The 20,328-nt window shown below is 35.3% G+C and overlaps 1 protein-coding gene across 1 annotated transcript in view; it reads right to left on the bottom strand.

Moving 5' to 3' along the window:
* The window catches only part of SNTG2 (syntrophin gamma 2), a 303,349-nt gene that overhangs the window by 134,609 nt on the left and 148,412 nt on the right, over positions 1-20,328 (bottom strand). Inside the window, exons 3-4 of the mRNA XM_050894130.1 lie at positions 18,167-18,223; positions 18,013-18,070 (exon numbers count right to left, since the gene is read on the bottom strand). Of these exons, the coding sequence (XP_050750087.1) occupies positions 18,013-18,070; positions 18,167-18,223 (115 nt within the window). The remainder of the gene's footprint in view (positions 1-18,012; positions 18,071-18,166; positions 18,224-20,328) is intronic.

Here is a 20,328-nt window from a genome sequence, read left to right as displayed (position 1 = left end):
CCTTACAGAGTTAATGGGAATAATGTAATGAAATTGCAAACAATTCTGCACAGATACAAACAATGACATTTTTGAGGTGTATTCTTTAACTTTTATTTTTTTTTACTTTTTAGTGAAATTTGAGGATGTTTATCTCTTGGAATGTATTACTTAGTTGAAAGTAAGGCTCTGATCCTGCAAAGACTGATATGATTAAATAAGGCATATTAGTCTTATATATGATCTTATAGGGTCACAGCTTGAGGCTTTGAAGAACGCAATAAATTTTAACAAAGACAGTATTTTGAGAGATGGAAATAGAGGTAAAAAAGAAAGAAAAAACTGCATAGAGTATTCTCATCATTTCTGCAATATAGTTGTTGCCACTACAAATGTACCTTTAGCATGAAATAGCTTTTTTAATATTAAATTTATCTTTCTAATAGATTTTTCATCACTCTCTTGGCAGATAAAAGATAACAGTTCATTAGTCATACTTTTATCAGCACTTAAATACCACGCTACAAGTTGTATTGAAGGTCTTTACCCCACTTCTTCTCCTGCTTTGTATTTAAAAATATGCACACAATTTGTAATAGCTGGTATAGAAAAGAGACATCTATGTACAGAAAGGCAACTGAATTAAAGCAGTTCAAAAACATCACAAAGCAATGCGAAGTAGCCTATATTGGGTACATACATCGCTAGAGGTGCTGAACATTAGCTTGGGCATCTCAATCCTAAACTTCTGTTCAAGTTGTTAGTAATACATATACCAATAGTGAAAAACATGTGAATCATTTTTAATTCAATGCTTATGTTAGGGCCATTGGGCTGCTTTAGGAAAGTGGGAGCATACTTGAATTGGAGATAGAAGGAAGAGGGTGTGTTTGAAATTCCAGTTGTGGGAAAGTATAAAAGCATAAAAGTCAAAGGGTACATGCCTTGCCCACTGTGTGTGATTGAGACAGAACTGAGTGGAGAAATTTTGAGTATGTCTGTATTAGCAAGTGATGAGGCAGAACAGAGATAGATCAGGAATCAAACCAGGTGGTGCTGAGGCTCCTTACGCCCACACTGTATGGGTTTCAGGGATTTTGATTCAGATCAGTTACACGGCTCTCCCAGTCTGAATGCTCCCAGGTGATGTGAAGCTGCCCACGGAAAGCTAGCGTACAAAACTTTCTGTTTTGTGGGCCCCTAAGCAGCCCATCCTGAGGCACATCAGTGCCACACAGTGACGCACTCCTGCTGCCAGTAATAGCTGCAAAAAGCCACAATACGCAGAAGCGGACCTTGCTTACAAGTAATGCAATGGTCCCTGCAACTTGAATCAATGCAGAGCCTGGACATCAATTGAAAGAGGTGTAACACAGGGAGAGTAGGTTCTCAACCTGCTTCAGGAGGACACCCCTAATAAGCCAATCCTGGGATATTATTCTGTCTGTGTGGGGGTTGCAGTAGGACTCACATTCCAACTCACTGCAGCAAGGCCGATGTGTTTGTTTATACTTCAACAAGTAGCAGTCAATTGATCTGCAGGCCACAGATGTGGTGAGGATGGCACATGTGGGCAGCAGGTAGTGGTGTTCTCCTGAGGCCCTGTCTTGTTAGCTCTTCTGGGAGGCCAAAGCAGCTGTCACCATTGGGAAGATCAGTTGGAAACAGCAATATTCAAAAAGAAGCACAATAAAAGAAAGAAGGGTGGGGATGCGAGAGGTGAGTTTGGAAAGAATTTCTGTAAGAGGTGAAAACAGAAAAATGTAGGGCTGGTAAGAAAGGAAAGCACACTGAGCCAGAAAATGTTTGGGTGAAAGATGAGATCCTGATGGAAGAGCACGTCATGAAGATTTGCAGGCAGGTAGGTATCACCATCCTCCTGGATGTTCAGCTATCCATGACCCACTGCATAACGACACAACAGCGCAGTTGTGTAATCTTGTCTAAGTCTTCTGAGAAAACTGCTTAGTTCTAACAAAAGTTATAATAAAATATGTAGACTAGTATCCATGCAAAATAGGAAAGGTAAAATTCCAGACATAGGTAAAATGCCTGACATAGGGCTAGTTAACAGCTCAAGGCTTGAAGAGGAAAAGCACTGACATGAAAAGGTATAAAATCTCAAGGAAGAAAAGCAGGTAGCTGGAGGATGGTAACTCAGCAGCACCGAAGACAAGTCCCTTCCAGGGAGCAATGGAGGCTGAACCTTTCCCACCTGACTGTTGACTGCCAGGTCAGCAAAGACTCATTGGTCATTCCACAGGGGTGATGAGTACTGCAATATCCCCAGCTACCTACTGTGTGTGTTAGCCAATAAATTTTATATTTTAAGAGCACAAAGCAATTATATCCCGCTTACAGAGTCTCTACACACAATCAAAGCTGTCCAGATAAGTAAATGAGAGAAAGAGCATTATGTCATCAATACCAAATGCTCTGTGAACTGAAACAAAGCACAGAAAATGGGAACAAGCAGGGCATTTGCTCCAAAAGTGCATTACGCTGCAAACTAACCCAATAATGTAGACACCTCCATGGCTGCTGCCATCACGGCCCGTGACAGTACTCTGGCAAACTATGCTTGCAAGTCTGTGATGAAACACTTTGGTTTTAGCCAATTGTCTATAATTTAAAATCAATTATGATTTCTAACAAAAATATTTTCCATAAATCAAATTGTAGAGGACATGTCACTACAATGCAGAAGTTACAATATAGTTTACAAGTATATTAGAAATAAAATGATTGGAAAAACTCCTTGGAAAGAGACAAAAAGGCAGTCTTGTTTCTCTAAGGCGTATTTTAAATCTGAAGACAAGACATCTACTGATGTTTTCATTAAGTCATATGTTCTCTACATGACAAAAACGTTAACTTTAAGTAAAATGTTCCAGGCTATGTGGGACTTTTTCTCCCACTGCTAACAGTCTCATATACAAAGGTGTCTATGAAAGGCTGCTCTGTAATTATCAGTCACCATGTGTAAAGTGAATCAGTACTAAAAACAAAACACTTGAGAAAGAGCTTTGGGATACCAAGGAGCATATAACCTTATTCAGAGAAACAGTAAACATAACTTTTTTAGAATCCACTATGCCTCTTGAAGTTTTACTTGAACTAATATTTTAGTAGCAGTGAATTGAACATGGCCAAAAAAAAGACTTTGAAAAGAAAATAAGCACAAAGTAGTGATAAGCAGAAATGTACCAGGCTGTAAAAGAAAATGAAGTGTGTGCTACAAAAATTAGTGCTACATCACCTTTACTCTACATCTTAATTATCTTTAAAAAGGTTTAATATTGATTAAATGCTGTACATTGATTAAATTCACAAGTGATACTGAAGTAGGAGGAAAGCATCAGGGAAACCCAAAGGGGCTTATGTTGAAGAAATTATATGAAAATAACCATTTAAAAAACCCAACTTATTTTTGAGAATATTAAACTTGAAAAACTTTCCCAAAAGCAAATGACTCATCATTCTAGTCATTAAAAAAAAAAAAATTCAGAGCCATGAACTACGAAAAATTATTTTGCACTCAGTGAGAAGGGAATTCTTTCTAGCTTTGCCTTGTTTCCTTTTCCTATCCATTAGGGCTGAAGAAGGGCATATTAAATTTTCCAAAATTTGCAAGATTGTGAAATGGTAAATTTACTGAACAGACTCTCAGGAAATTCTGACTTACCACATGTTAATTGATGCACAACTCTATGCAGATTTGAGTCTGTAAATAATCTGATGTCCTTATATTTTTCAAGATTGATCACAATACATATTTTCACTCAATTTTTGTTGAACTCCTGAATCACACAAGAAACATACCAGGTACTATGTCCTCTGACATTATTAGTGATGCACAAAAACATGCTGCTTAAAGCAAACAACGAGGTGCATTGAATTCATGGACCTCTCAATTCATAAGCTTAACTTTAAATATATGCATAAGTATTTCACTGCATAAGAAAATCTAAAGGAATAGTTAAGAAACTAGATGAAATAAAAAGAAAAGCCTGGAGAAATTTGGATATAGGATGCAAGAGCCTTCTCAAAGTTATCCAGATGTATTTTTCCCTCATCTCCATGAACTGGACATAACTACAGTCATGACTGTAAAGATACACCTGCTGTGATTTTATCCTTTTTTTTTCTTGAAGACAAGCAGTTTGACATTTTTAATCTATGTTTTAAAACACAACTATATTAACTCAAACATTGAAAACTACCTTGTTAGGGAAGTTTTTAAAACTGAACATACTCTTTACAGGATTTGGTTAAATTTCATTTCTTTGTTTAAATAAAAAAAAAAAACTTTCCAAATTTCCATTTTTGACCATGAGGTTTCCTTAGTTTAGTTTTCTTCCTCTTTATATGTGTCCAGTTTATCATGTAAAGAAAAGCTGTAAGTCACTTAATAATACAATCTGTTTCATCAAATATCCACACCATTATGCTAATGATGTGCCAGGTTCCCTACACCGAATTAAGTGGCAGATGGGGAACTGGGACTTCTCTCTCCACTTTTTCTCAGTGCCTATGGAGCAAGCAGAAAGAGATCATTTCATGTTCCTAAAAGTACTATATCTACCCATCAAGAAGTCACTTCTAGATCTAAGCATACACAAGCCTGAAGCACCGAAGCTCAACACATTGTAAGAATCAATTCAATGGGAGAGATACACAGGATGAGAGAGGTGAGAAAGGTACTGGACACAGGAGTAGGCAAAGACTGGATGTAGCAGAGAGCACAGGTTCAGAGAGATAATAATGGGCCTTATGTGAATTCAGAAGCAGGATATTCAGCAGTGCTACAGAAATTGCCATTGATCCTCCTCAATACCCTGATCACGAATGCCTTAATGGCAGAACGAATCTCCTCCTGACTCACAGAAGATCAGTGAATAAAAATGCTACTCCGGGAATAGGTTACGGGACTGTTGAAAAGCTGAGGCAATCCTGCAGAACAGTATTTTAGCTGACACTTTGCACAGCTGCATAGAATACAGCATTCTATCTGCAAAGTTAACACAAGATAAAACTGGTTTGGCCTGGGAAGTCAGAACTGTTCTCTTCAGCTTGGACTATATGAAGAACAACATGAACTATAACAGTGCACAGGCACCACAAGCGTCACCAGGAAATACTCTACCTTTCATCCAAGCATCTGAGCAAGAACTGATTACTCTGGACATAGTTTTCCTTACAGTTTGGCATATGGCAACACGTCCATGCAACTGATACCAAGAATTGTCTACGACAAGGTACATGCTAGCAACTGTAAATTTCTTCCAATTTTGTTCCATAAAAGAAGTACTAACAAACCCAGTCTTTTTCTGTTCTATGCACTGCACCAGGCAGGGTCCTGTAGACAACGTAAGGCTGTGTTTTTCTTGTAACACTGGAATGGTTGGCAAAGTCACGGGCAGGGATCCCAGCTGGAAAGTTGATGTGTGCAAGAGGTGGGGATAGAGACCGAATGGGTACGTTGATCAAAAGACAACTACTTTTGCCGCTGCTCTTAGAAGTGCTAATATGGGAAAATTTGGGAAACCACGATTTACAGCAAGAAATTGGCACTCCTGTGTTCAAAAGTGAAAATTATTATTTTGTTCCCTATAAAATGGGGATGGGAAAATCAGGGGGAGCATACCAAAAAAATTACATCCTTTAAAGAAATGAACACAATTAATTAAATGTGATTTCTTGCTGCTCTGTGGTGACATTAAAGCTGAGAGCAAAAATCTGGACTTTGTATTTTAATTAGGAATTGCCTAATTTTACTTTCTGCTTCCCTTCTCTTCCCCACTGGCACATAATTCAAAATAGTTTTATAGCTCTTATTTATTTATTTACTGGCCCAAGATTACTGCAGTACTAAGAAGCTACACAGACAGAAGCTAAATATAGAGAGGCAACTAGAGGACAAACATATGGATCTGTACAATCAAGAGACATTACCTGGCATAATATTGCCAAGAAAAAGAGGAAAAAACTGTATCTAAACACTGTAAGTTCTGATCTTACACTACTATAAAATCAATCTCGGTATTAAACCTTTTACCATATCATGATATGTAGTTGCATCAGATTCCAAAAAACTAGACAGGATTAGGTTGGCTGAATACGTGGATAAGTAAAATAACTGCTGCTGTAAAAAGTCATGTTTTCTGAGTCAGTATGTTTTGCTCAAGACACGAATTCATTGTTAAACTAATGCCTTACCATGAGTGTAAGCAAAAGTATACTTCCAGAAGACACTATGCTATTTGAGATGCAATTGGAATAAGTTATGAGGAATTTGAGAAGATTTATCACTTTTTACAGTGATAAATATGTTTGTCTCAAAAGTTTAGCCAAATTCCATTCTAGCTTGTGACATTAATTTCTGGCTTTATTTCACTGAAAATACCACTATTGTGTTTTTCATAATTTCTTAGAAACTACTGTTAAATAAATTGGTATTATTTAAGAAAGGAAACGGCTTTTGCTTTGAGAAAGAGAAAGGCACTTAACTCATAACAACTGCACACATTCCTGGAAAAGACCAATTTACAAAGTGTACTGTAGACTCCTTTGTATTTTGGGTATACACAAGTACTGCTGTTATTATCAAAAGGACATTGAGAAGGATCTGGGGGTCCTGGTGGACAACTTGCTGGCCATGAGTGATCAATGTACTCTCATAAACAGCATCCTGGTTTGCATAAGGAGAAGTGTTGTCAGCAGGTGGAGGGAGGTGATCCTTCCCCTCAGCACTGGTGAGACACACCTGGAGTGCTGCGTCCAGTTCTAGGCTCCCCAGTACAAGAAAGATGTGGTCTTACTGGAGCAAGTCCAGTGAAGAGCCACAGAGACGAAGGGACTGGAGCACCTTTCATGTGAGGAGAGGCTGAGAGAGCTGGGATTGTTCAACCTGGAGGAGGGAAGGGTCAGGAGGATCTTCTCAATGCGTATAAAGACCTGACAGGAGGGGATGACGAAGAAGGAACCAGAATCTTCTAAGTGGTGCCCACTGACAGGACAAGAAGCAATGGGCACTAGCTGAAACACATGAAATTCTATCTGAACACAAGAAAACACTTTTTTACTGTGAGGGTGACTAAGCACTGGCACAGGTTGTGCAGAGAGGTTGTGGAGCCTCCATCCTGGGGGATATTCCAAAGGCATCTGAACACAGTCCTGGGCAACTGGCTTTGGGTGGCCCTGCTTGAGCAGAGGCGTTGGGCCAGATGACCTCCAGAGGTCTCTCCGAACCCCAACAATTCTGTGATTTGCAAAGGCAGACAGGAATATATTTAATACGCTTACATATTTTAGCTTATTTGTTCAAAATACCACTAATTTGAAAAAACATTAACCTAGTAAGGAAGTATTCGTTGTAAATAAAGATATTCTGAATGAAAACAGGCTTTAGTTTTACAGTTTAATTCTCAGATGTTGACTCTTCTCATGAGAATTATCCTTCATACTCTATGGAATCCATCTCAGTTTCTGGATCTTTTTGCTGAGAGAAACCTGGGCTTGGATTTTCTAATTCCCATTGTTACAGGAGCAACAGTGATACAGGAACTGTATTCATAGAAAAGAATAAGTATCATGAGGAGCAAAGAATCACAGATTGGGAGCAGACAGATTTTCTTAGAAGTTTTGAGTAAAACTTGCCAGGGAAATTAAGAAGAATCATCCCCCAAAATTACATATGGATAGCAGAATCCCATCTGGAAAAAGGTAACTAAGTCAGGTTCCACTGCAAAAAAAACCTGAAGTGATGGACATTTCTAACCATATATATACTTCCTATTTTTAGTGTCATATCTAGTATTGTGCTGTAACAAAAACAATGATTTTCTCTGTTCCATTATTGTTGTCTTTTTTCTTCTTTTCCACTTTATCTATCTGTATCTGTTTATATTTGTGATTTCCCATCTCTCTCTCTATTAATTTTCAGTGTGAGTGTCCCTTATGGGCAGTTCTCTCACCCCATTCTCTACTCTGTTCTCAAATGATCAGCAAGTATATAATTATTTCTGGAATTACGACCATCTTATGAGATTTTGTTTAAACAGAATTAGCTTAAACTGGAGATTCTATAGTTAGTAATAAAGCACACTGAAAACACGAGACGTGAATTGCTAAAACTTTAACCTTTTTTTCAAATGAAATATTTTAATTCTAATGAAATCAGAAAATATTGAACAGGAAAAATGTTAGAGAGCTGAATCTGTTTTGAGGACAGGTGTCTGATACTGGCTTTGCCCCTTCACCTTCTCCTTTTAGATGAACTCAGCAAAAAATAGGTTTTCAGAACATATTGCTTACTAGATTCTTTTACTGATAAAACTGTTTTTCTGTCAACAGCTAGTATTGAATCCAACTTCAAAGGAAAACTACTGTAACAACAAATTTCTAGTATTTTTCACTGCAAACTATTAATGGGATAAACTTAGCTTTATTACAAACAAATATGGCTTTATGTTTTATATATGCCAAAAAGTAAAATGAGGAAGATGTATAAGGGCAATCAGCAATCCCAAAAGCATACCAATGGGCATTAAGGAATCTTAACCTTAAAAAACAAATCCTTTTATTCCCTGCCATGACTTTTAGAAGGCAGATGATAATATAACTGCTTTCTGAGGCCAATTTCAAAATACTGTTTTGTTACTATTGCCTAAGAATTCAGAGAGCCTATGTTACAGCCAAAATTTGCCATTTTTTTACTGACCTGGTGGGGACAATGGCTGCATGTATACCAAAACTGAGGAAACTAGAATCTGGGAAAGTCCTGGGCGTGGCACTATTTTTAATTAAATGTGCTTTGAAAGACAGTATGGAAAAAAGTTTTAAAGCTCAGGTTTATTTCTACCCATCTAACTCTTAGCAGTAACTAAAACGAAAATTATTAAAAGGCTTTTGGATGTTTTTCTGATTGCAAACAGGTTTGTGACCTGAGCTGCATTGCCAGTTTATCACATGATCTGTAAAAAGTACCAGCATACACTGTGATTAAATAGACTTTAGACCTGCTTTAGGAAACAAGAAGAGAAAAATTCAGATGGTCTGAGTTTCCTGCAGAAGTCCAGGTATTTGTACATCTCGATGCAAGATCCTTGAGCCAAACTAAATGGCAATGTGATTCTTGTAGGCGTTTCCAAACAAGGAACATTACAGTATGAACTCAGTGAAGAAAACCTAGACACAACAGGTTAGTTCTTTAATTAAGGGAAGAGGCCTAACGTAGCTCAGATTAGCTTGTTGATGTTGCAGCAGAGAGAGCCCACAGGAATGGTTATCATGATAAGTTCTTACTAGAGAAAAACGTTCCAGTTCTACATGCATTTAGTAAATCAGTTCTTCATCACTTGATTTTGCCTTTATAGAAAAATATCAATTCTCGAAGTAAGGAAATAAAATTGGAACATTAATAGTGTAAATACTTTAAAATTTTTCCTTTTTGAGAAAAGTGATGACAACTAAGATGTGACTTTAAGAAAAGCAAAGCAGATTTTTTTTTTTAAATGTATCTTCAGAAAATTTGAAAGTGCTACATTACTACTGTCATTTATTACTTGGGATACTTGCCTAACCAGAGCTAATAAGTCCCTTCAGTTTGAAAATAAAAGTAAAAATACTCATGCATCTTACATGGACAGAATTCAGAAATAAGTAGCAATAATTAAGAAGCAAAAGCAATAGTTATAACTATCAATAAGTTATATTTTGTTTAAAAAAAAAGTTCTATTAGCCAAGCATAGCTAATACTCCATTAAGAGTCAGTGAAAACCTATTTAAAATTGCAAAAATGTGGTATTTCTACGAATACAGTCAGTAGTATTAGAAGCTCTAGGTAATCTATGTGTATAATCAAATCTAAACTTGTTAATATTTTCCGAATTATTACAATATTTTTCAGGTAGAAATAGTTGTGTGCATTTTAAAATTAATTAATCACTAGGTGAATAAATTAACAAAGGAATGTAGTACAATGTAAAGGAAGACGAATCTGATCGCACAATTGCAATGTTCTAAGGCATAAGTTTAGCTCTAACAGACATGATTAATATCACATGTAAAAGCCTTTCTGAGCTGAATAACATAATCTAGACAAGTTATGAATAGGTAACATTATATAAGTAATATAAGAAATAAATTATAATATGGCATCTTCAATCTTTTCGTCCAAAATATGTAACTAAGTTTCCATTAAATTCTATTATAGTATGCCAAAAAGTTTTAAATGCTGTAGAGGTGATAACTGGAAAACAAACTTGGAGACTAAGGCAGGATGCCAAAAGTAGCAGAAATACATGCTTTAAATGAGTTACAAGAAAAGAAGAGATGTAGTTCCTAAAATAGCCTAAAAAGTCTTTAGTTCACAAACCCATAAGGGAAAGGTAAGAACAGTGAAAAGACTAAAAACAGAACTTTTCTGAAATTGCCAAAGGATGCTATTAAATTTCTCATATTATTCCATGTGACATTATCTCCAAGCAGAAGGGTCGTTACATTTGCTCTTTCCATCAAATATTCTGTATGATTCTTGACTGCTTCAGCCCCAAAATAATCTGTATGAGTTTTACTCTGATTTTAATTAATATCTTTCAATGCAATGGGAATCTTCGTTACAGTTCAAAGATGTTTTCTGTCTAGCTGCTTGCCTCTCCAGTTTCTGTTCCAAAGCACTGTGGTAAAAGGAAGCTCCAAATCCAAAGTCCAAAACACCATTCATCCTCAGAGGGACTTCAGGCAGTTCACTCCTGAACATATTATCTGAATGAAAACATACTATATAGTTCTCTAACTTCTCTGCATGGAATAATTATCATTAACCTTTTTCTTCAACCTGGACTGTAGTGGTAACAAATTCAAATAGTAACTTTAAGTGCTATTTCATTAGATTTCTGCAGTTCATGAGGGAACTACACTGTCAATCAGAGGTAGGTGAATGGAAGAAAGAACAGAAGCTGTACATGTCAGCGGGATCCTAAGGCCAGTTTATTCACTCAACTGCTACCTGGAACAGATGACAACTAAAACAATATAATGTATTTTTCGTACCTTTCTTGATTTAGTTTAGAGTACAAGAATGATAACCTTAATATTATAGGTCCACTGAAATTACAAATAACGTTTTTCAGATTTTGTATCTACCTTTTTGTTTTATAAACTGCAAAATGCACCCTCCAAAGAGAATATTCATCATAAAACCCTATAGAACTGAAATACAATTTCCAGAAACATTTTATATTTTAACATAGCTGTTAAGCAAAACTAATTATCTTTTATTGAAAGTTGATCTTCTTCACATGCATGAAGAAGAATTTGATCATTAATATACTCTTCAAATACAATTTCTTTATACACTTAACAGAAAAGCATTATTCAGTATCAGGAACCTAACGCACACATTTTTAGACACACACACACACACATATGTATACACTTATAAAGCCTCACTTTGGGAAAGTACATAAGCAACTGCCTAAATCTAGAGCTGGGTAACTAATTCACTGTTTCTGTCTTTTCGCCAAACCAAAGGAATGAAAACAAATTTCAAATTGACCTAAAATGGGAATGTTTTAGTTTCCTCTGTAAAAATGAGTTCTGGATTCATCAAGCTCTTAAATCCTATTAAAAAAAAATAATACAAATTCTACAAGAAAACAAAATTTCTAAGTGAAACTTACAAATATTTCATCCAAATTTTCTTCTGTCCAGGAATTATTTATGAATAATTCTAATGCATAAAAATATGCATTTCATTGTAACAATGAAAACATTACAATCTTAAAAACATCTGCTAGATCTGATTTTAAGTATATGCCCGTTCAGTTAAATAAACACTTAAAAATTAACTCTTTGCATACTTCTACCCAAAGAATTCTTTAGATTCAGGTCAATAATTTGTCTCTTGCTTCAGCATTTAACCCTCAAAACAAATCCCAGTAGTATAAATTGTTCTAGAACTTCAACTCAAGAATTCATCTACCTATATGCTTCTCACTAAATATACAATGATTGCTATCTGTATCATTGGACCTTAAGTATGTTCTTAACTATTAGGCTGAATAAAAATACTTTCCTGAATCTGGAATCAAAGTACCTTCTTTTTACTTGTTGACAGATCTTTAACAGTTCATTAAGATGTCCTTTCTATTAAGAGGTACTGCCTTTTGTGGCCTGCCTAGTTTTGAGGAGGCAACAATAAAAAAAGAAATCCAAAATACTAAGAATGTTCTTCTATACCTTCTGAAAATAATTTAAAGCTGGAGGCATAGGTCCAAGAGAGAGAACAGTGCGTCGATGCTATCTTCAGATAGCATTAGCTTTCCAGTAATAAAGAAAAATAACACTGGCAAAGATAATTAAAAATTAATGATAGAAAATATGAATAATCCTAAAAAAATATTGAAGAAATTTGTAAGTGGTATTAGGAAACAGTGTACAAATATTAAATACCATCCAGCTTCAAATGTCTTATGTTCAAATGAGGCCTTTCTTACGTTCAAAGATGGCCTTTTGTTCAGTCTTCACCTTCATTAGCATAAGGCATAACACAACTTTTTGATCCATTCTGACTTCCTTATAAATGCAAATACCTCCATTTGGGCTTAACTCATCCTTAACCTTGACCTTGCTGGCTCAGTGGAATGAATCACCAAGGCTGATGAAGCAAAGGTGAGTACAGCTGTAGGGGTGAAGAACATCGGTTACGACTACAACCATGCTGTGCAGCTTAACTGTAATCTCACATCATGCCCACCAACTTGTTCAGACTAGGCTTGGTTGCCCTACTTGTGCCACCCATGTGGATGACCGGAGTCAACACAGAAAAAAATACCTATGGGGGAAGTATCACATATGCTTCCATACTAAACCATCTTTGCTTGGCATAGAAGTGTAAGTGAAACTGTTAAAAGCCCTCATCAAACTGACACCATGTCCTCCAAACAGATGGTGCTGAATGCAGGCAGCCAGGATGTGATATTTGGACACAGTCTGTGTTTGCAGAGCACACGGTTTTAAGCCAAGAATGTTTCAGTGGTTGAATGTCCTGAGTTCGTTCCAATCCTGCCAGGGTATACAGCATCTCCAGTCAGAAATGGACTAAACACATAAAATACAAGATTTTTCAATACAGCAGAATGTGAGTTATAAGTCACCTTTTATCACAGAAGGTGGGAAAATGCTTTCTAATTAAGGTTTTATTGAATTTTGGCTCTCAAGAGAGGACCTTTTTTGAAACTGGCAAAATACAAACTACCCTGTTCCACCGGGTTTTATTTAATTTTATTTAACTATTTTCATCACGCCTCAGTGAGCTGAACCCACTGTTCTGTTTCATCGTTGCTGACTCCACATGTTATATGAGATATGAGCAGAGCTCACAGCAGTAGCCAGATTATTGCAGTAGGTCTCACGAAAATGGAAAGCTGCATCAAGGTGACAAAGTCTGATTGCTAACTTGGTAATTCTGCAACACAAAACAGAAATTTGATTGCTTTATGTTTATACAATTAAAATTTCCAATACTGTATGCAGTAAGTCACTTGTATGTATGACAAGGTTAGATTTCAAAGTCCATTCATTTTTATAGTCTCCACTCTTTAGATTCCACAAGTTCATAAAGACTAGTAATTAAAAATGGGAATAACAGATAATAGAGAGAAAGATGTAAACACATGAAAGCTCACACGCTTTACCCCTATACTGTGTCTAAAGATTCTTTAAAGTATATTTAATGGATCAGACAAAATTTCTTATGGATTCACTGTACAAGTAAGCCTGACTGATCTGATTCCTTTCAAAGTTCAGGATATTCAGTTACACATCTCTGAGAACAGGACTCTACATCTATTTGACTGTAAACCTACTGCAGTCTTTACCGTAAATAAATTGTTAATACCAATTACAACACATATATAAAAATAATACACACCTAGAAGATATTAGCAAATCACCAACTATTGTATAATGACCATACAACTATTGTATAATGATAGAGTACAATGTACTCTATCCTAAGCCAGTTTCAAAAGGAAAATACAGCAAAAGCAATACTGTATTAAATTACATTAAAAAAAAAAACTAGAAAAAGCATGAATCAGTCTTAGAAAATCTTACTGAGAAGCTTCAATATCAATAGTATCTTTTCATAATCTGGGAGATTATTAGTAATGTTGTTAATATGCTGAGTCAACTGGATGATTTGATATATGGGTAGGAGAAAAAAATCCTTGCTTTGGAAGTGAAATAATTACCTATGGGATTAAAATTACTCTATAGCTAATTATATCACTTTACTTTTGAATTTATAAATGTGTTTGCATTTACTTGTTCTCATTCTGTCTGGCACAGGACTTCTGTCCCTCTGAAATTAACTTTAGCAAAAGCTTTGGTGGTATGAAAAAAATGTAACCTTTGTCAGAATGGAAGACAGAATCCACAGAAAAATGTAAAAGACCTACACTCGGTGATGAGTCATTGGCATTAGCAAAACTTGCTCTTACTTAATACTGTTGAGGAGGGCATGTGCTCAGGAAGAACTCAGGACATTCTTTACTGTGATTTGTAATACATGGGACATTAGCCTCCAGCATTGAATGACCACTTAATCTTGTCTTTCAGAAATGTAAAGCTATGCTCTTGAATTGAGTTTCTGTGTATGTTTCAGTGAACTTGTTCAGGAAAGTCTTATTGAAGAGTGATCTAGGATAACTTAATTTGAAAGTTATAAACACAGTGATCACAGCTAAGAGGTCTCTAAGCCAGTCAAAACTGTAAGAATAGTATTTATTACCACTGTTGCTACAAAAGTGCTAGTGTTGAATAATGAAATCAAATCCAATTGAAATGTTCAACCTGTCTCAACAAACTGAAGTGCAAATGCCTTCAGCTGTTGCTTAGGCCAATACCAAGAAAATCACTTCTCCTATATTTGAAAAATTTAAAGAGTACAAAGATAGCTGACTAATTACATTATTTAGGATAGCACAAAAGTTGTACAGATATAAAAAAGAAGAAACTGTTTTATTCTATTATACTTCCAGCTTTGGAACTGTAAAATAGTACTGTATCCAAACAAGGTAAGGTTGGAAATATGATTTTGCAGTGTTGTCATATAACGGGCATTAAATTTCACAAAAAGTATCACAAGTTATCAGACATTTTAGGAAATCAGTAATTTAGTCAGTAAGGAGAATTTTACTCACATAAATTCAGGTATTTTAATCAAGGACCCAAAATAGTAAAATCCCTCATAGTAAAATTCCTAATAAGAAATCCCTTTTTTATCAGGTAACTGATGTCTATGTTACTGCATGATACAACTTTTTTTTCTTTTTAAATTCAGTATATTTGCTTGAAGCAACAACTAATCTCACTGCTTAACTGAAAGCCATCTTTGAAGCTAGCTTATCAGTTTCATCATTATTAGTACCTTGTATAATGAAAGTCCATTGGTGATTTATTCACATTATGAACATACAGATGTTCAGTCCAAAATTTAGTTTGAGATAAATCTGTATGAGTCTCATCTCTCCCTCATGCTTACCATTTCCTCTCATTATATCCACCACAAATATTTTTCCAGATATCCTTTTACACATAAGTATATATATATATTTAAGTATGCATATGTGTGCATTCATATATATATATATGGGGAGAAAGAATGCACATATTTTTAGACCACTGTTGTTCTTTTCCCTTAAATAATATTACCAGATTGTTTCCTCTAACATTAAAGCACTACAATCTTACAACAGAAATACTCCATCAAGGTCATCTGTGAGTTAAATTCGGACATATTCTCTTCATCACTATTAATTACCAATTAAATATGATACTATCAAATTAATGCTGTGAATACCCTTTGTTATTATCTTTTTCCTATACTGAATAACACCAACACTTTGAGATTTTTGAGATCATATCAAAAGAAAAAGATTTGCAGTACAAGAAGGTTCTGGACTTCCAAAATTTCTCTCAAAATCTTTTGATGCTTTTTAGAAATATTCATTTGCCAGAAGAAATAAACAAATAAAAAACTCCACACTCTATTCTGTTGCACAGACATTCAGTAACCAGAATGGGAGTGCAGGGAGCAACGTGCCACAAAAAACATTTACATCACATATCTCTGATCTTTAGCATCTGCAGCGCTAAATGAATTGCAGAATCACTCAGGCTGGAAAGGACCTCAGGAGTTCACCTGACCCAACCCCAACATGCGCTGAAAGCAGGGCTGAGATTCTCTTCTTCACGCCAGTGGCGCAACTGATACTAAGTTGTAACTGATACTATACAGACTACTTTCTTCATACCTTGTCAGGTGTGTCAGTGTCTTCATGCCATTCACTGATTCAGCCAGGAACATTGCATATGGGCTTGCTGTGATACAGCACTGCCTCTGGTTATAACCACTACTCACTTTGAAGCTTCCTTGGACAAAAGTTACAAGATCTTAAAACAAGTATCTTCTGAGGAGAGATTTTCAAATTTGAGGTAAACAGCTGACCCCATAAAATTGTTGTTGCAGTTGTTACTCTACAAATAAATACAGTTCATGAAAAACTACCTAGAATGTACAAAATTCTGCATGTAAGTATTTTATATACAAACTCACTACTAACCTTGATTAAAAGTACTACATCCTAAGAGGGCAGGAGATAGCTTTCCTTGTTGGCGATTAATTTCCTGAATTACTTTCCTTAGACCTGAATGCTTATATTCATTTTATTATTATTATGTATTTATTTTCTTGGTATGGTTTACTATGCCATGTATTCCTATGACATAGGAAACTTGAAGCAGTCTTTCCAACAGGACACTGGCATAGCCAATCCATTCAATATTCACTAGGTATCAGCTGAAAATGGGTTACCAAGTTTGGGTACTACACTTCAGGCAAAATAAGGACCCCCTGAAGAAAATGCAGAGGAGAAAAACAAGCACAGTCTGCGATCTAGTAAAGCACGAGGCTGAACATGGTGCCAAGTAAATGTGCTTAATCTCCACTGCAGCAAAGCAGGAAGAGAGGCTGATGAGTTCAAAAGATCATGTCAGTGGCTCTGAGTCCTTTAAGGAGCAGGACATGCACTGAGGCTCACAGTGCAGTGCTCTGTCTTTTCTTGCAGGAAAGGTTACAGGAAACAGATAGATTTATTCTAGAGAAGAGAGGAAACACATATAAGCTTATCACAGAAAGCTTATCGCAGAAACACGACACATCTTCAGGTATGTAAACGAGTGCCTCAGTGAAGAAAAGAACAAAGTACTCCCCATGTCCATGTCCACCCGAGAAGAAGATACAACTTTGTTTTTGATCAGGTAAGACCCTTAGCTCACGTTGCAAGGCACTGCCCACCCACGTGCAATGGTTCTACTTTTCCTTACTGAAGGGCCCCTTTGTTTTCCAGAGCAGTTCTCCAACTTGCCAAGATCAGTCCAAGGTCTGACATGGTCCCCCAAAGGTTCCTTTTGCTAGATAAATGTCAATGTAATACTTAACTGGAATAGACTACACAGATTTAGATCTTGTGTTATCATCACCATAATAAACATTACAAATCACTCTCTGCTTGCAACTAGGCACAGTTAGTCATACCATACAGCAGTGAATTACTGTGTGGGGAAAAAATATGTCTGGTTTGTATTTTTTTATCCTCTGGGTTTTTAAAGTTAAGTACATCAATAGATTTCCTATGTCATAGTTTTGTTTTAACAAGCAACTTTAAATATTTTGTTTACCACACAACTGTCTTACTGCAGTAAAAAATATGTTTTCTGAAACCATTACTTACCAGTAAAATTTCAAGTACAGGTCCTAAAGACTTGAAAAGATTATAGATTTTAAATTCAATACAAAGGCACAGGGACCATTTGGACATTTATAGAAAGGCTTAAAGATAGTGTGAGGCTGAAAGAATGAGCTGTACATATGTTTTACTTCTCATTTTAAAGAGCATTTAATTTTTAAAAAAACCCCATATAGACTACAGTACTATATAAGTAAATAATATAAATATATGTTACCTGCTTGGTCTTTAAATATTTTTGATATGACGACAGGCACTTTGTGCTCAGCACCACCCTGTAAAAGATGCGTATTAACCATGAGATCTCAATTAAGACTGAAGTGAACTAGTCATACTGAAAATTAAAAGAAGAAATGAGAAGTTATCCATACCTTTATGCTTAAGCCCAAGCCACCAACTGGTTGTCTATGAAGTGTAACAGTTCTGTGCTTTAAAAAATTGTAGAAAAAATAAATTCAGGTGAAAACACAGTATCTGAATAAGCATAGAAGATGTTTCTAAACTGTTTTTTACTTTTAAAAAACTAATTCTCAAAGGTAGCCTAGAATCTGAGTGATCAAGTTCAGTTCTGAAGTATCATTCAACACTGATTTATAGGCACTTATTTAATTCCTTACCATAAAGAGCAGAACTTGTGTGTGAATTGTGCATGCAGACTTTTAGTATGGTTTTCTATCGCTGAAGTGATATTCTTCCTAAACAGAAATTTTTACATGCTTTTGCTTGGTTTTAACATGAGAAAACTACATGAAGAGCTTTGAGATGTGCATTTTCATAGCTATCATGTATGCACGATGTTTATTCTCATTTTTTCAATCACAAATACCCATGTTTTCTAATCCGTATCTTCAGACCTATACCGATTTTTTGCAGCATATGCCAAAAGACTTTTACTGATAGTCTGCTTCAAATGGTTATTTTCTTGCATTTCATGTTTAAGTGCATAAAGAAGATAAACATTTATCAATATTTTTCTACAGCAACCCATCATATGTTTACCAGTATGCTGAATTTGACTTTTCATTAATGTGTAACTCTTGGTGCCTGACAACATAATAATAGCACTTCATCTGTTGACAATAATTACAGAGTTGAGGGGAACTTTTTTGCAACATGCTGAACAGTACTGCATAGAATGCCATCTTTACAGTAGTTCCTGAACAGATGATTTTTTTTCCTTTTCTGCACATCAGAAATTATATATGAGATTACTTCTATATGTATACTTCCTGATTGGGTATTTTATGATTTCACTAATTCAGATAAATGTAAATTTTTATTTCAGTAGTCAAGCCCATAATCTTATATTAACAAGTTATTTTTAGCCTTTTTTCTAACACTCAGCTTACTAGACATATGTTCATATTGACTCAGGGGAAAGGGGAGCACAATAAATCATAAATTTCAGTCTCATTTTAGGAGGGTAAAACTAATCCATATGGTAAAAAAAAGTTAAGAATACTTTCATACATTTTCAAAATTTCTCTCTTCTGTTCCCATGAACATTATACTACACCAGTCTGTGCTAAAAATGGAAAACTATTATATTATGACACATGGTACCTGATTTATATCAAAAGGGTTATATGATTCAATTTCAGATTATATAATTCAGCTTTATTGAAATCTGTGCTAATTCAAATTGTTTCTTAGGTTCTTTTCTTCATTTTGAACTGCATCAAAACTTTTGATCAAAATTATCACACGCACTGACAAAGTTCAGATTGAATCTGAATTAGAATACATCTCTACCTTTAAATTCAGTGACTCATTCCCAAGAGTTATTTTCTATGACATAAATCCTATCTTCTTATTCAGTTCATGTTTCTCTCCACCTACGCTTACACCCTGTAAACAAATTATTCCAATATATCCCATCACATAGGGATGATGGAATAAATATTTTGACAGTTCAGATTGCTTTAGCATTATCGGACAACAAATATAAAACCACTACATGGATAGCTTTAACCATTTTATAAAAGACAAGCAAGGTATTATTTATTGATCTTACACATTCAACTACAACTGACGTGTATTTTTATATGGTTGATAGGTACATTTCAAATGATAATACTGATGATATAATTGAGCCCTATGAAGCAATCTATTGGCATAACATATTGTAATAAACTTGGTATTTATATTTTCATACTTTATAGCATTGCTTATTACAGAGCTTCAAATATTCCTATTAAAAGACACTTTGAAAGAAGGTATTAAACATGTACCTAAACGTTTCCTACATAACAGCTTTTTTAATTAGAGCTACATCTAAAAAATGCAAAAACGTCCTTCTTTTAAAGATGTTCAAATTGCAAAGTAAAATGCCAAAAGCTGAGCATGATCAAGTGTCATAATCAAGATCATTTAGACAAACTTATTTCAATCCTATGATCATATATCATTTGCTATGACTATGACTAGCGGTCATACAAGACCAAACATCACATTTCATTTTCTATAGATTTTTTTATTGATTTTGCATTTTAAAAAAGTGAACAGTGTACAATTCCAGAAGATTAGAAGAAAG

Source organism: Gymnogyps californianus, chromosome 3 (genome assembly GCF_018139145.2).
Source record: "Gymnogyps californianus isolate 813 chromosome 3, ASM1813914v2, whole genome shotgun sequence".
Classification (NCBI taxonomy): Eukaryota; Metazoa; Chordata; class Aves; order Accipitriformes; family Cathartidae; genus Gymnogyps; species Gymnogyps californianus.
This window is presented reverse-complemented; position numbering and strand designations above follow the sequence as displayed.